The sequence below is a fragment of the Podarcis cretensis genome (assembly GCF_951804945.1).
Source record: "Podarcis cretensis genome assembly, chromosome: Z".
Lineage (NCBI taxonomy): Eukaryota > Metazoa > Chordata > Lepidosauria > Squamata > Lacertidae > Podarcis > Podarcis cretensis.
In genome coordinates this window covers 41,454,860-41,469,760 of record NC_137184.1, presented here as the reverse complement: position 1 = coordinate 41,469,760, position 14,901 = coordinate 41,454,860, and the positions used below count along the sequence as shown (strand labels likewise).

General features: G+C 42.8%; 1 protein-coding gene across 1 annotated transcript in view; it reads right to left on the bottom strand.

Moving 5' to 3' along the window:
• Positions 1-5,308: 5,308 nt before the first annotated feature.
• Positions 5,309-14,901, bottom strand: part of RNF128 (ring finger protein 128) — a 39,652-nt gene continuing 30,059 nt past the window's right edge. Inside the window, exons 3-7 of the mRNA XM_079962846.1 lie at positions 14,204-14,275; positions 11,896-11,978; positions 8,751-8,847; positions 8,120-8,288; positions 5,309-6,730 (exon numbers count right to left, since the gene is read on the bottom strand). Coding sequence (XP_079818972.1) covers positions 6,612-6,730; positions 8,120-8,288; positions 8,751-8,847; positions 11,896-11,978; positions 14,204-14,275 — 540 coding nt within the window. The 3' untranslated portion in view covers positions 5,309-6,611. The remainder of the gene's footprint in view (positions 6,731-8,119; positions 8,289-8,750; positions 8,848-11,895; positions 11,979-14,203; positions 14,276-14,901) is intronic.

Sequence of the window (14,901 nt, the reverse complement as noted above, 5' to 3'; positions counted from 1 at the left end):
TTCTGGAGGGTAGGACTCGAACCAATGGCTTCAGGATGCAAGAAAGGAGATTCCGACGAAACAATAGGAATAACTTTCTGACAGTCAGAGCTGTTCCGCAGTGGAACAGAATCCCATGACAGGCTCTCCTTCCTTGGAGGTTTTTAAACAGAGGTTGGATGGTCATCTGTCTTGTTCTCTTTTTTGTTATTACTTGTAAGATGGGAAATGTGGTATTGTTCACTTGCAAAAACCCAATAATTATACAGTGATACCGCTGGATGCGAACGGGATCTGTTTCGGAGCCCTGTTCACATCCTGAAGCGAACATAAGACGCGACTGTGCGTCCGCGCGTGCGCGGGTCGTGTTTCGCTGCTTCTGCACATGTGCGTGATGTCATTTTGAGTGTCTGTGCATGCGCGAGCAGTGAAACCCAGAAGTTTCCGTTACTTCTGGGTCGCCACAGAACGCAACCCGAAAATATTTAAGCTGAAGCGTATTAATCCCGAGGTATGACTGTATTAAAAATTAGCCCACACTTTTATGTCTTTATTATTATTACCTTTATATCCCACCTTTAGGGACGCAGGTGGCGCTGTGGGTTAAAGCCTCAGCGCCTAGGGCTTGCCGATCGAAAGGTCGGCGGTTCGAATCCCTGCGGCAGGGTGCGCTCCCACTGCTCGGTCCCAGCGCCTGCCAACCTAGCAGTTCGAAAGCACCTCCGGGTGCAAGTAGATAAATAGGGACCGCTTACCAGCGGGAAGGTAAACGGCGTTTCCGTGTGCGGCTCTGGCTCACCAGAGCAGCGATGTCACGCTGGCCACGTGACCCGGAAGTGTCTCCGGACAGCGCTGGCCCCTGGCCTCTTAAGTGAGATGGGCGCACAACCCCAGAGTCTGTCAAGACTGGCCCGTACGGGCAGGGGTACCTTTACCTTTATCCCACCTTTACTCCAAGGAGCTCAAGGTGACATATCCCCCCCCCATTTTGCCCCTCCCAACCAGGTGTGTATGCACACTATTTGAATGGCAATGCCCATCAACTTTCGGGGGGGGGGGGCAGCTGAAGACCCCTTGGCCCCTAGGAGTTCGCTCCTATGCTCACAACAGCATGTAAGATAGGCCACACATTCTAGTCATAAGGAATCTAGTCCAACCCACACCATTGAAGGATGTCTGCTGCCAGGGATAATAACCCTGCTGACTTAAGAGCAAAGGCCCACCTCATTTAGCATTCTCTCCCCCCCCCCAACAGTGCTTTCCCTGCTTGTGGCTGTCCTCCATGATATTTCATTGGAGGGCCACGTTTTCTCACGGATAATCTTCTGAGGGGGCCACACAGCCATGATGGGCAGTGCCAGCAAATGCAACCTCTGCTCATTGGTCTTCTAACTGGTGATTCCGGATCTGCTATTCAGTATTCCAGATTGCCAATCAATATACAATAAAATATCAATAAATGGGTTCCCAAGTGCATGTTTGGAAGCGGGTACAGTGGTACCTCAGGTTACAGACGCTTCAGGTTAGACTCCGCTAAGCCAGAAATAGTACCTCAGGTTAAGAACTTTGCTTCAGGATGAGAACAGAAATCGTGCAGCAGCGGCTCAGCGGCAGCAACGGGAGGCCCCATTAGCTAAAGTGGTGCTTCAGGTTAAGAACAGTTTCAGGTTAAGAACGGACCTCCGGAACGAATTAAGTACTTAACCCGAGGTACCACTGTACTGGGTCTGAGAAGGTTGAAGACACCTGCATTTAGACTACCCTCCAGCCATGCAGGCATGCAAGCCACCAGGTTTAGCCACAGCACTTGAGAGCATGGAGCATGCCCACTGAAGGTTGCATCCTGGGGAGAGTCTCAAGGGCTAGAGAGGCCCATATTAGTGGGGCAGGAAAGCTGAAAATAATGCCAATATTTTTCACTTCCAGCAACCAATGTGCCCCCTTTGGTTTCAGATAGTATGTGGTAAGCAGAGTCTAAAAAGCCTGGGACACAAATTTTCAAGGCCCTCTAGTGGCTATGGTGGCTCATTTACCAGAATTAATGTATTTAGTGTTAATTCTGGAAGTATATACAGTGGTACCTCTGGTTACGTACTTAATTCGTTCTGGAGGTCCGTACTTAACCTGAAACTGTTCTTAACCTGAAGCACCACTTTAGCTAATGGGGCCTCCTGCTCCGCGCCGCCACTGCCGCACGATTTCTGTTCTGATCCTGAAGCAAAGTACTTAACCCAAGGTACTATTTCTGGGTTAGCGGAGTCTGTAACGTGAAGCGTATGTAACCCGAGGTACTACTGTATTAAATTCTGACCAAATTAAGCCTCCTAGAGCAAAAATACATTGGGGGGTTGGGGCTTAGTTTGGTCCAAATCAAGTATACACACTAAATACAGTGGTACCTCGGGTTACATACGCTTCATGTTACAGACTCCACTAACCCAGAAATAGTACCTCGGGTTAAGAACTTTGCTTCAGGATCAGAACAGAAATCGTGCTCCGGCGGTGCAGCAGCAGCGGGAGGCCCCATTAGCTAAAGTGGTGCTTCGGGTTAAGAACAGTTTCAGGTTAAGTATGGACCTCCAGAACGAATTAAGTACGTAACCAGAGGTACCACTGTACACCACTTCTGGTAAATGAGCCACTGTAGCCGCTAGAGGGCAGTCAAAATTTGTGTCTCAGCTTTTTAGACCCCCTCTACCCATGCACTATCTGAAACCAAAAGGGCACATTGGTTGTCAGGTGTGAATTGTTCTTTCCAGCTATCCTACCCCAGTATATCACCAGATTTGGCTCCCAGATGTGATGTTCCTCCACCCCTAGGCTAGAACTCTGGATTAGGCCTAGGAGACCAGAGTTCAAGTCCTGACTCAGAAAAAAATGCTCACTGCATGATGTTGGGGCCAGTTGCTGTTCCACAGCTTAACCTACCTAGATGAGGGTGGAGAGAACCATGTACAACTCCTTGTCGTAAAAGTGGGATACGAATGTATTAGTAAGTAAATAATCCCTTTTAAACATCATCTAAGGAGGCATCAGCCATGGGTGGCAACAAATTCCATAGCCTTTGTGTGCGTGCGAAGGCCTCCCTTTTGTTCTGAAGCTTCTTGCTTAGTTATTTTAAGGCAGAGGCATCCTGCCAGAAAACAACTTGGGCACCTTATTTCCTTTGGGGGAAGAAAAGGCCATAGCACATTGGGAAAGTGTGGACAGAGGAGTTCAAAACCTTGTTCAACCACCCAAAGACTCAGTGGGGTTTAGCATCAGGCCTTGGCCATGTCGCTCTCTCTCAACTTAACCCACCTCAGAGGAAATCTTTCTAGGACAGGGTTTATTCCACTTTATCCCAAGCCTAATGAAAGAAGGATATTAGAAAAGCAGCTGAGTGTTCCTGCAAGGCTAAAGGGAGAGGTTTTGTTTTTAGAATAGCCAATTGCCCATAGTTGTAAGGGAGACCTAATGCAGAAAAGCCAGAACCTAGATACAGGTAGAATTGAAACCTGCACAATATATAATGGTACCTCGGTTTTCGAGTGTCTCGGAAGCCGAAAGTTTCAGTCTTCAAACACCGAAAACCCAGAATTGCTTCCGTTTTTGAACGCGCCTCGGAAGTCGAACGGCTTATGTTGAGTGTTTTTCAGTTTTTCCAATTGAACTTGCAGCCAGCCCTTTGCACCTCGGTTGTCAAACGTTTCGGAAATTGAACTGTCTTCCAGAACGGATTATGTTTGAGAACCGAGGTACCACTGTACACGCTTAATCATATTAAATATTGATGCAGTGCAAAATTCTGTACTTTAAAAAATGAAACCTAAGAGCTTGTGAGTTGCCTAAATACTTTTAGGGTCACTGGCAGAAACACTGGAAGGTAGAACAGCTTACCTAGGCAAGTAAGAAGAACATACATTTTCCTCCCCTCACACCCCAAAGGAAGTCTTTTAAAATAAGAACAGTGAAAACTTAACATGCAAGGTAAAAGTCCTGGGATATATCTGACCATTAAAACAGCACCACCACACCCACCAAAACAAGAAACCACCAACACCAATGCCTCAAAACAAGTTTTTGCATCAAGGTGCTGCTGAGCAGGTCTCTAAACCTTGGCATGGTTTATTTGGAAGGTAATTTAATACCTGCTTTCACAATCTACTGGGAAGTCCCATTTCACTAATCCTTCTTTTGAAACATACCAGCTACTTCCTCTTTCATCCATGCTTGTGGCATCCTAAGTGCAATAGGAGGAGCCCAGTGGTTTTTTTTTTTAAAAGCGAAAGCAGTATCAGTGATCTTATGGCAACAGCAAGCCAGACATGCCCTCCTTTTGCAAGTGAAGCTAGCAATTTTGCAACAAGCTGCATCTCCCCCCCCCCCGCCCCCGCCCCAAAGCAACCATTTAGCAACTCTCTTTACTAGCAGAGTTAGATTTCTCCAACCTTTTAAACTAATGGACCATTAGGCCTGGATGGTGCTGTGGATTTCCCCACGTGAACCATTATGTTAGCTAAACTTTGTTCTTGACACTATATAGTGTTTCAAGGCCCAGTAATTACAGAGAAAGTTAATCAGTTTGCAGCAACATGATTTACAAAAAGAGCAATTCCAATTCAAGCACCAAAATTAGTAATTTGTTAGATTTACAGCCTACACCATCCTAAAGATGCATAACACAGGGATATAATCTCCAGCAAAACAAGTTAATGTCCATCATATGAAGTAATCTCTTTACATCTGTCTTTGGACTGATTTTCAGGGGCTACTACATAAGGGGCTGCATCTCCCAGGTAGATTTTCCTGAATAACTCTCGCATGTTAGCATGGGGTACAGACATTTCTGTCCCAAAGGGGCCAGAGGTGGTGGACCAGAACTGGAAAAAGGCACTGCTGGCCACTACCCAGGCCAGCAGTGGGTGTTGAATCTAGGAGTATCTCAAGCTGCCAAGCTGCTCCTTCCAAGGGAATGCAACCCTGTCCAAAACAGGCTATCTCCTGTATGCAACAACTCGGGTCCATAACAGCTGTCCCTTCGGGATCAAGTACAAGTGGTTACCAACTGAGCCATCCCCATCCAATATCATTAAAATATATATTCACCCTTAATATAGTCCTCATAACAGTAGCATCTTGTTATCTGTTATCTCCCTGTTGCAGCTGTGCCGGTTAGTCTCTCTCCACTGCTGAAGGCACACAAGTCTTATATACTTGAGATTATTACACATTAAGTTAACAAGATGGAGGTTATTTAACACTCTTAACCTTCTGAGGTTCCCCATCATGACGATGGTGGTGGGGGTGGTGCTGATGTCATTCAATGAGAGTTAGACTGAGACAAACCTGCTTATAACACAACTGCTTTTATTTATCAAAAATAAGGGAACATACTAAATGGGTATTAGAACAGCGTTATTTACATTTTGTATCCAACGCGGTGTTCTTGTTTTTAATAGAAATCAAATATTTACAACTTTATTCAACATGATGCAAAAATGAGGGGAAATGTACTGTTTTCTCCTGCTAAAAATCAAAACGTTAAAAAAACACAAACGAGAAAAAAACACACAAAAAAGGCCACTTCTGCTAGTGCTAGCCATTAGAAACAGAACCACAGGAGATGCAAAATAAACAATAAAGTGCATTATTCACTTTAGCGGATGAGTGGGTGAAGTTCCACGCTCCATCCTAAGGCACCCTGAGTACCCCCCCACTTAGCTTCATATCCAAATTGCTGTCTCACAAATCAGAAAAAAATAATAACAAAAAGTTCACCCATTCAGTAACTGCCATCTTAGCCATGTTCTCACCCGACCAACACCATTTGGGAACATTCATTTAACTGTTCCTTCAGAACAATGGCAACAAAAATTCCCTCTGAGTTAGAAATCTTCAGCCTTCATAAAGGCTAAAAGCAGCAATATCCAAAGTGGACAGATTTCTGGGCTATGCCCATGTGTTTGCACCAGTTAATTGTAGTCCACAGTAACCTTTGGTGAAGTGTACGACTGTATGTAGCTATTTTTTTCCCTGTATAACGTGCAGATTAAAGGCATCTTAACTTTTTAGTCAAGGGCAGCTCAAGCATTTTTGCAAATTTTAACCCTCAAATCCCATAGAGTAGGTGCAGAAAATTCCTGATATACTTTATAGGTACATCTGACTGGTCCCAGTAATTTAATAAATCAAGAGATGCTGCACTGACTGTAAGGCCACTCTTGCTGGTTTTATATATAAAAAATACTTAACCTAGGCTCATTAAAATGAAAAGAACACGCCCTACTAGTTAACTAAAAACATACGTTCATAAGAAAGCTAACTATGAGACTTAAAACAAGTTAATTCAAAACCAAAATGAAGCAAATGAAATTCTACTGTATCAAAAGTAGCTGAGCTCAAATGGCTTTGTGTTAAGATTCTGTCTTCCTTGTTTGCACTAAAAAAAAAACCTCCCCACAAATCTGTACTCGAGAGTACTAAAACTAATCCCACAAGAAAATAAGTAAATGGTCAGGTCACTCAATTTAATTGCAACCTTAAAATTTATCTCAATATCAAAGCAAAATTGCTGCTACAACAGTCTTATCGGTTCTGTCATTGTTTGATGCTGGTTATGTCAAGTAGATAGCAGATGCTGCAAGAGCTGCTTAGGCTTTCTCTTCACGTACTTCTCCTTCGTCAGCCTCAAAACCTGGATTGTCCAGGTGTGGAAGGACATCTACAGGTGGAGGATCAGTTGCGTTGTTCACAAGATGCAGATTATCACCTTTTACAAAGAAAGGGGGGGAAACAAGTTTAGAAAAAAAATCCCACCCAATCACAACTGATCAAGTTTATATTTTTGTGACATTTCTATGCCTTTGGAAAGTCGGTTCTAAGAAGTTATACTAAATTGGCTCTTTTCTGAAGGCTCTGTTTTGAATTGGCTCTTTTCTGAAGGCTCTGTTTTGGCAACATGTCACTTTTCCACCCTACAAGTTACAAGCCCGCTAGTAGAGCATGTGTCACAGAGAAGGAGCTGCAAGCACTATTGAAATTTCACCAGAGGGGCCTGAGGCAAGCCAATTAACAATGGATATACAGTGGTACCATGGGTTACATACGCTTCAGGTTACAGACTCCGCTAACCCAGAAATAGTGCTTCAGGTTAAGAACTTTGCTTCAGGATGAGAACAGAAATTGTGTTCCGGCAGCGCGGCGGCAGCAGGAGGCCCCATTAGCTAAAGTGGTGCTTCAGGTTAAGAACAGTTTCAGGCTAAGAATGGACCTCTAGAACGAATTAAGTACTTAACCCGAGGTACCACTGTATTGAGTACAAGTTTTTGGTTTTTTTACAAAACTAAATTGAAGCTAGTATTAGAATTGTTGGCCTCTAGAGACAATGCAATGTGCCCCTGGGGGTGAAGTCAAACTCAGCACCAAAGTGATCTCTCCGGGGTGCAAGTCTGGGCAGTATGTCTGGAGGTCCTGGGCTGTCCAGCCAACAATACCCCCGTCTTGGCCTCAGTAATGTGGTCCAAAGGAAAGCAGAGCAATACGCTTGGCACCAGCTTGGAAACCCTATGAGATATTTCACATGTAGCATCTGTGTCCATTGAGTCCATGAGTATGACAAAGTTAACTAACAATAGAAGAAACTTGGCACCTGACTGTTTTTATGTATAGTGGTACCTCGTGTTACAAACACTTCGAGTTACAGACTCCGCTAACCTGGAAGTAGTACCTCAGGTTAAGAACTCTGCTTCAGGATGAGAACAGAAATCATGCGCTGGTGGTGCGGTGGCAGTGGGAGATATTTTAAGTGGGCACAATCTGCTAAAAAAGGGAAGAGCTCCAAGGCTCATGTTGGAGGACTGAAGAGAATACACTGACGTTTACTGGATGTGAACCTCCAGAAGGTGGCAGCAAACACTAGTATTTCTTCATCATTTTTAACGCATGCCTGCAAAAGCTTAGGGTTCACACTCCAGTGCAGATAATTTAAAAATAAATAAATAAATCATGTCCTTTATGATTGGAACAGTGAAGTATGCAATTACTAGTGATATGAAGTGCACAATTGCTCTGCATTGCATTGTACTTTGTACTGTTGTTTAATGTTACCATAAAAACGTAAGACTCAGAAGTGCTACTGCACAGCCATTAAAATACTTACTTTCTGAAGGGGCCACTTCCTCTTGAACCGGCTCGTCATTCCCCTGGACAGAAGCGTATCCAGATGATCCTGTCTCACTAGGATTCTCCTCATCGGTGTGCGAAGGCATGTTAGAGGGTTCGTTGGAGACAGTGGCTGGGAGAGACTCCGCTCTCTCCTCTTCATCCACCTGCATCAAACAGACTTAATGTCAGGGAGCCTCTACTGTAAAGATGCCACTATTTCTAACTGCCAGCTATCCTCCCACCCTTTTCATGTATCGCTGCTGTTGAGCGCTTTGCAAAAGTTGTGATGTTTTAATGCCCCACAATGTAGCTGCAAATGTATTAATTATATATAGATTTTATGGCTGTAAATGACTTAGAAACTGTTTTGGGCAGTATATAAAGAATTAACGCAAAGTTGCTCAGCGATGACAAGCCAGCCTGGAACACAATGAGAAGATGCATATGAAATATGCATATTTTGTTTAGTAAATTAGTGGTGGAGAAATTTGTCTCACTGCACCTTTCATTGGGCCCAAATGCCTTCACAAACTTACTACAGCAGCCAAACGTTCAGTTAAGCTGCCACCTCCTGTCTAGAAGCAGCAGCAAGCCACATAATTCTTAAGCAGGAACTGCAGAGGTACCTCAATTCCCAGTGCCTTGAGTATGTCACATTTACACATGGGGCATGTCCTGTGCTCCAGCAGCCAAGGATCAATGCAGATCTTGTGGAAGAGATGACTGGAAAGGAAAACAAATATTTGTAATGTGACTCAGCAGGTTACAGTAAAACAGTGCTTGCTGAAAAAAGAAGAAGTTTGAAGTGAATGACATTGTTCAGGAGTGGCCCAGAACCTCAGGTAAATACCCTAAGCCACACAAACACTAAACCACAAAGTGTTTGCCTTTTAGTGATACAGCAGCATCTTACTGGGAGAAAAGAAACTGCACAAGCTTTGTGGAATTTTGGGGAAGAGGGGAAACACGCGTAGCTAGGATGCAAACTTGTTGATACAGAACCTTGATGGGAAACTTTGGCTACAAGTAGGGAAAGGGCTCTGTGTGCTCACATGGAGGGTGTGCTCACAGGAGGGTGTTTTGAGTGTCTGCATGTCTGTATGACAAGACCTAGAACAAGTATAAGGGACCTCTGATCCTCCAAATGATGCTGAACTTCAACTCCCATTCTCCCTGGCCACGCACCATGCTTGCTAGGGCTGATGGGAGCTGTAGTTCAGCAGCACTTGGGAGAGCCACTCCTCACCCAGAGACAGCAGAGACAAAGATGTAGGGAACTACAGAGGACTACTTCTACATTCTGCTTCCCTATTCAGCTTCCCACCCTTGTAGACTCTCGGTTGACACCACAGAGCTACAGAATGCCACTGCAGGCTCCTCTTCTCTGGTTCCTCTTTATGGCATTCCATGCGCCTGAAGAAAATGGTTTTGCTTTTGAAAATTAGCCCTGTGTGCATGAGTTTGCAGGTTTCCATTTCAGTTTTGATATTAATCTGTCTGCCATTTAAGGTGGTTAATCTGTCTTTAGTCCCCACTTTTCGGAGCAGGACTAAAATAGCACATGCAGAATGCTAGGAGAAAATGGACTTCAGTAATATGCAAACGGGCTGACTTGCATCAGAGCATCTGAACAATTTCTCCACCCGTCAGAGGCTTCCACCGAGCTATCCGCATGTTGTTAAGATGTGAAGCCATGGTCATTTTCTAAGCACTGAAAAAGTGTAATGCAGCCTTAATTGTATAGCTACTTTTTTTACAAATACTACGCATGAACTGCTAATCTGTTAAAAACATTGTCTCTTTCAGATTTCATTTATGTGCATGCACCTGATTAAGGGGAGTGCAGAAGTCATTCAAGACATGTGCAACAAGTCATACACTTTGCCACAGGGTATGGTTTTGCTGACATGGTTCGTCTCAGTGAGTAACATGGTACTCCTGAACTTTTGATAGCAGAGGCACACTAACACCCAAAAACTTTTACTTGTGGAATGTGCAAGAGAAAGAACAAGTTCAGTCCTTCTGTGTCTGAATTACTCATTTTCTAGGCATGCCTCCTTCTCATGGTGGGCAATACTGCCACATCACTGCACAGGGAGTGACAGAATGATTGAGTGGCATCCAATGCAGACACACAGTAGAATTACCTTAGCTGACTGGAAGGAAGAGAATGCTACAACACTCTTGTGGCAGGCTAGTGTGCTCAACAGAGTGTGGAAGTTACTGAGTTGGCCAGTAACTACAGGGGCACGTTTACAAATTCTAGGAAACAAATAATATCTGTCACTATTTAAAAGCTCTCTTTTCTACATATGGTAATTTTGTTAGTGAAAATCTTACTTAATTAAAAATTACCAAACAATTGAAGCAAGTTTTCTTTTATGAATTTGCAGCTAAAATATTTACCATTCTTGAGTGCACTCAAGGTTTTTTTATTCTTGTTTTGGTATAACCACCAACCTGCTGCCTTAATTCTCACCCCCATCAATGTTACATCTGCCAGTTCTTTTAAACATACTCAACCAAGGCCTTGTGCCCTATTGCTGCATCAAATTGTTGATGCGATACACCAGAGATGCAACATCATTGCTCAAAGCTAACTGCTCATATAATCCTTGGTTCCTTTTAAAAGCTTAAAGCCTTAATCCTTTGAAAACATTCAGGGTCTTGGAATTAAAGCATGATAGTAAATCAGGCAGCTGTAAACCAAGTCTGAAAGTAGCTAGAGCAAAGCTAGCAGGTAAATTGTCAAGTTAGCTAAATCAGGTTCCATCTGTAAAGTGCAGTAAAAGTTGTTGTGTTCGTTGTTTATTCAGTTTATATACCACCCTTTATCTGAAGATCCCAGGTAATAATTTACATAGCATAATAATAATTTTTAAAAATCATAGAAAAACTTTTAACAGTCCCACTTTTAAAAGACCATAGATTGTTTAATGGCCGAAGGCCTGGGTAAAGGAGAATGTTTTCATCTGGTGTCTAAAGTTATGCAGTCATCACCATCACCATCCTGCTTTTCCTTCCCTACTCACAAACTGCCAGCAGCAAATGGGAAAAAGAAGATTATCAGGGGTTCAGGTGAACTTTTACTACTTTTTCCACAATTGCATCCCTGAGTCTGCAACCCTGTGCTACTCATAAAATGAAGGTATGCCTTAAGCTATGGACAAGCTGTTAGGTAGTATAAATGCTTCTGGCAGCAAAGCTATCTGGCTTGCCTGAAAGATTATTTGGGCTGGAAATTTTCATCATTGTGTTTTAGAAGCTAGGTTTCAACAGGAGATACAATAAAGGAAGTTCCTGAACTGCCATAAACATCACACCTATAAGAACCCCTCTTTGGGAGACACCCAATGATGCCAGCAAATAACGACTCCTGTGCAAACCCAACTTGAGAGCTGTAGAAATATGAAATAAAAAGCCCTCACAATCCTACCTTTTTGCATTTACTTCCTGGCTCTCCTGGCAGAAGAACATGATTGAGAGCAGGGGAGGCCCATGCGATGCTTTCCAGATGTTGTGGGTTCCAACTATCTTCACTGAAGAGTAATAGTTGTAGTCCACAACATCTAGAGAACAACATGTTGGCAGCACCCACTGATCTACAGCTTTGGAAAGTTAACACTAACCCTGCTCATCTGAAGAGTGGAATAAAATAAATAAAAGCATTTACAACTTCAGTGTATATAAAGAGGGATAAAGACAGACATGACAAAATGGTCAGAATGTTTTAGCATGAGAATGTAACTGGGCGGTGGGGAATTAACCTACTTGCATGTTAAAATTCGCACAACATCATTTGGCTTGTACACTTCAATGCACACAGCACAGGTATCAGCATCAGCACCGGTTTCCTAAAGAAATGGAAAAAAAAAAACATCCTTGTTAGAGACCTTTGTTTTAAACAAGCATGATAGCATTTAGCAAGTGTGGTAGTCACAAAACAGGGAGTGGAACACTAGGCTTGCAGTATTCCAAAATACTATTCTACAGTTGTGGTGAGTGTTAAGAATACATTTTTGCTTTTTTATCTCCAGGGCGTTAAGGGTAACAATATCTACAAGACGTGGTTTAGCAAAAAGGAAGACCAAAATATATGTAATGGAATCTATTCCATCAAAGCTATTTTACTTTTGCAGTCTTGTAGAATTCAATCCAGTATAAAAATACTGCAAAAAGCCAAATTTGGTTCTAAAACTGAAGCATGGCCTTTCAGTGTTCCTCCTCCAAACAAACTATAAATGTTGTCTATCATTTCCACCCAACCTTTAAGTAAGGACTATTCAATGGCGTTTAAAAATGTGCAAAGCAGTTTTAACAGGCTCTTATCCTTTTATACCTATTTGGGAAATTCATGGCTACAAAAACATCTCTTTGCTGCAGGTAAAGAGGGGTCACAAACTGACCTAGTGTAATATTAATCTTTCTGTATTATAAAAGAAACAATTTTTGCATGATTATATTAGGAATGTCATTAGGATTAACAAAATATTTTAAGACCAAGGGGAGTTCTAAGTAAGCAGTTTTATACCTATGGGGCATTCAGAGCAGCTTCACAGAATAAGAAAAGTAGAACAAAAATTATTTTTTAAAAAACCCCCAAGAGATTTAAAATGTTACCATAACTAAAAAGCAGCAACCTAAAATGCAAATGTGGCAACAGGAGAATATTAAACACTAGCTACTTGCTGAAGTTTCCAAATTACTGTGAAGGTAGGTCAGAGAATGTGCACGGATTTTCAGCAGGATATTCTAGAGCATGTTCAAGCTTGAGTCTCCAGATGTTGAACTACAACTCCCAACATCCCCAGTCAGTTTAGCCAATGGGTGAGTGATGATTAGTTTTAGCCCAGCAACATCTGGCTATCCTAGGTTGAAGATCACTGTGGCATCACCACTGAAAGTTTTTGTCTTTCATGTTCTCCCAACAGACACCCTAATATGATGGGACAGGGAGAAAGAAACTCAAAGTTGATCTTAAGATCTGGTACGTGGGGAACCTTTGGCTCTCCAGATGTTGCTGAATATAGCTCCCATTATCTCTAGCCATTAACAATGCTTGCTGGGGCTGATGGGAGGAATTGTAGTGCAGTAACATTTGGAGGGACCAAAGGTTCCCGACACCTTGCCTAGCAAGTCTGCATGGGAGCAGAGGGTCCTTAAGATAGCCAGGCCCTAATAAGACAATTTAGGGGCTTTAAAGGCCAAGACAAGCACTTTAAACTGAGCTTAGAAACAGGAAACCTTCAAACTTAATATGGGACTGGAACTATATAATCCAATTGATAGTGCCAGACACAACTCACTTCTTTGTATGTGGACTGAAGATTAAGGTATAATTTTGATAGAGGGCTATATACATATAATTTTGTGTATTATTATTATTACTATCATTACTGGTGTTGTCTATGTTTCTTATCTCTGTTCTGTCCGCTCTCCCTTTTCTTTTTCTGTTCTTCTCTTTCTCCTTTCTTTCTAGTCTTTTTGATTCTATTTGTTTCAGATACAGTGGACCGCTCGGGTTCCGAACGTGATCCGTGCAGGAAGCACGTTCGCAACCCACAACGCCACTTCTGCGCATCAGCAAAACGCTTCTGCACATGTGTCGAAACCCGGAAGTAACCTGTTCCAGTACTTCCGGGTTCGGCACGGTGCGCAACCCAAAATCGCACAACCTGAAGCGTCTGTAAACCGAGGTATGACTGTACTATTTTATTGTATTGTGAAAACTTTAATAAAAATCTTGGTGGGGCGGGGAGAGAGACACAAGTCTGGCTGCTATATTTTGGAGTAGCTGAAGGTTGGGCTGTTTTTAAAGGTTGCCTTATATGGAAAGCATTGAAGCTGTCTGTTCTGGAAGAAACTAAAGTGTGGTTAACGGAGGTAAGTTAGTCTGTCTTCACTAGGAGAGGCCAAAAGCAGCATAGCTGTACAGAGTTGGTAAAAGGGTCTACAGGCCACTGCCAACAGCCGAGCACTCAAAGAAGGTGACAGGCCTGAGAACCCGCCAAATTGTTCCATCAGTAGAAGCGCAACCCCACCCAGAGCACCATGAACCACTTTCTCTCAGTTATATTACCTTGTCTCCCTGCTTCAGTGTACGTAGCTGAAGCTGTCCAATGGCTTTTTTGGCATCTGCTTTCAGCCGTCTCTGTAACAGACAAGCACTAGGTCAACACGAAACTTGCTCTCCCATAAAAATCTATAAACACCAACTGCTACACAATTCATTAACGTTGAATGAGGTGTTTCCATAGGCAGATGGATAACTCTTGCCTAACAGTGGCAACCGGAAGATAATTATGAGCCAAGATATGCATGGAGGTTTAACTGAAGTGTTTATTTAGCATTCCTAAAGAACACTGGAGTTTATTTAGAAGGCAACGCTTGCTTGCCACTAAAGACTAAAGGGCATCAAAGTTCTCAAACACAATTCCAATGTTTTCAGAAAGTACTTCTCATTAAAGTATTAAAAAGTCCTGCAGAGACTGACCCCCCCCCCACTTGTTTCAGAATCTCTAATATTCCTTGCATTGACCTCATGTTGGCTATACACAAAACAGATGCAAACATGATCTTTTTGTTCCAGTCATTAGCTTGCAATCACACTCTTGCAAGTCTCTACTGTGTGTTGAACTAAGCCTGTATATCATTTAAACAAAGTCACCCACCGCCCTTAGCTTGTTTGAAGCAATTTCTAATTGGAAAGGGAAAACGTGTGCATTTGATCTAATCTGGAAAGCTGCAGGCTTTTCTAGTCTCTTAATGACAGGAATA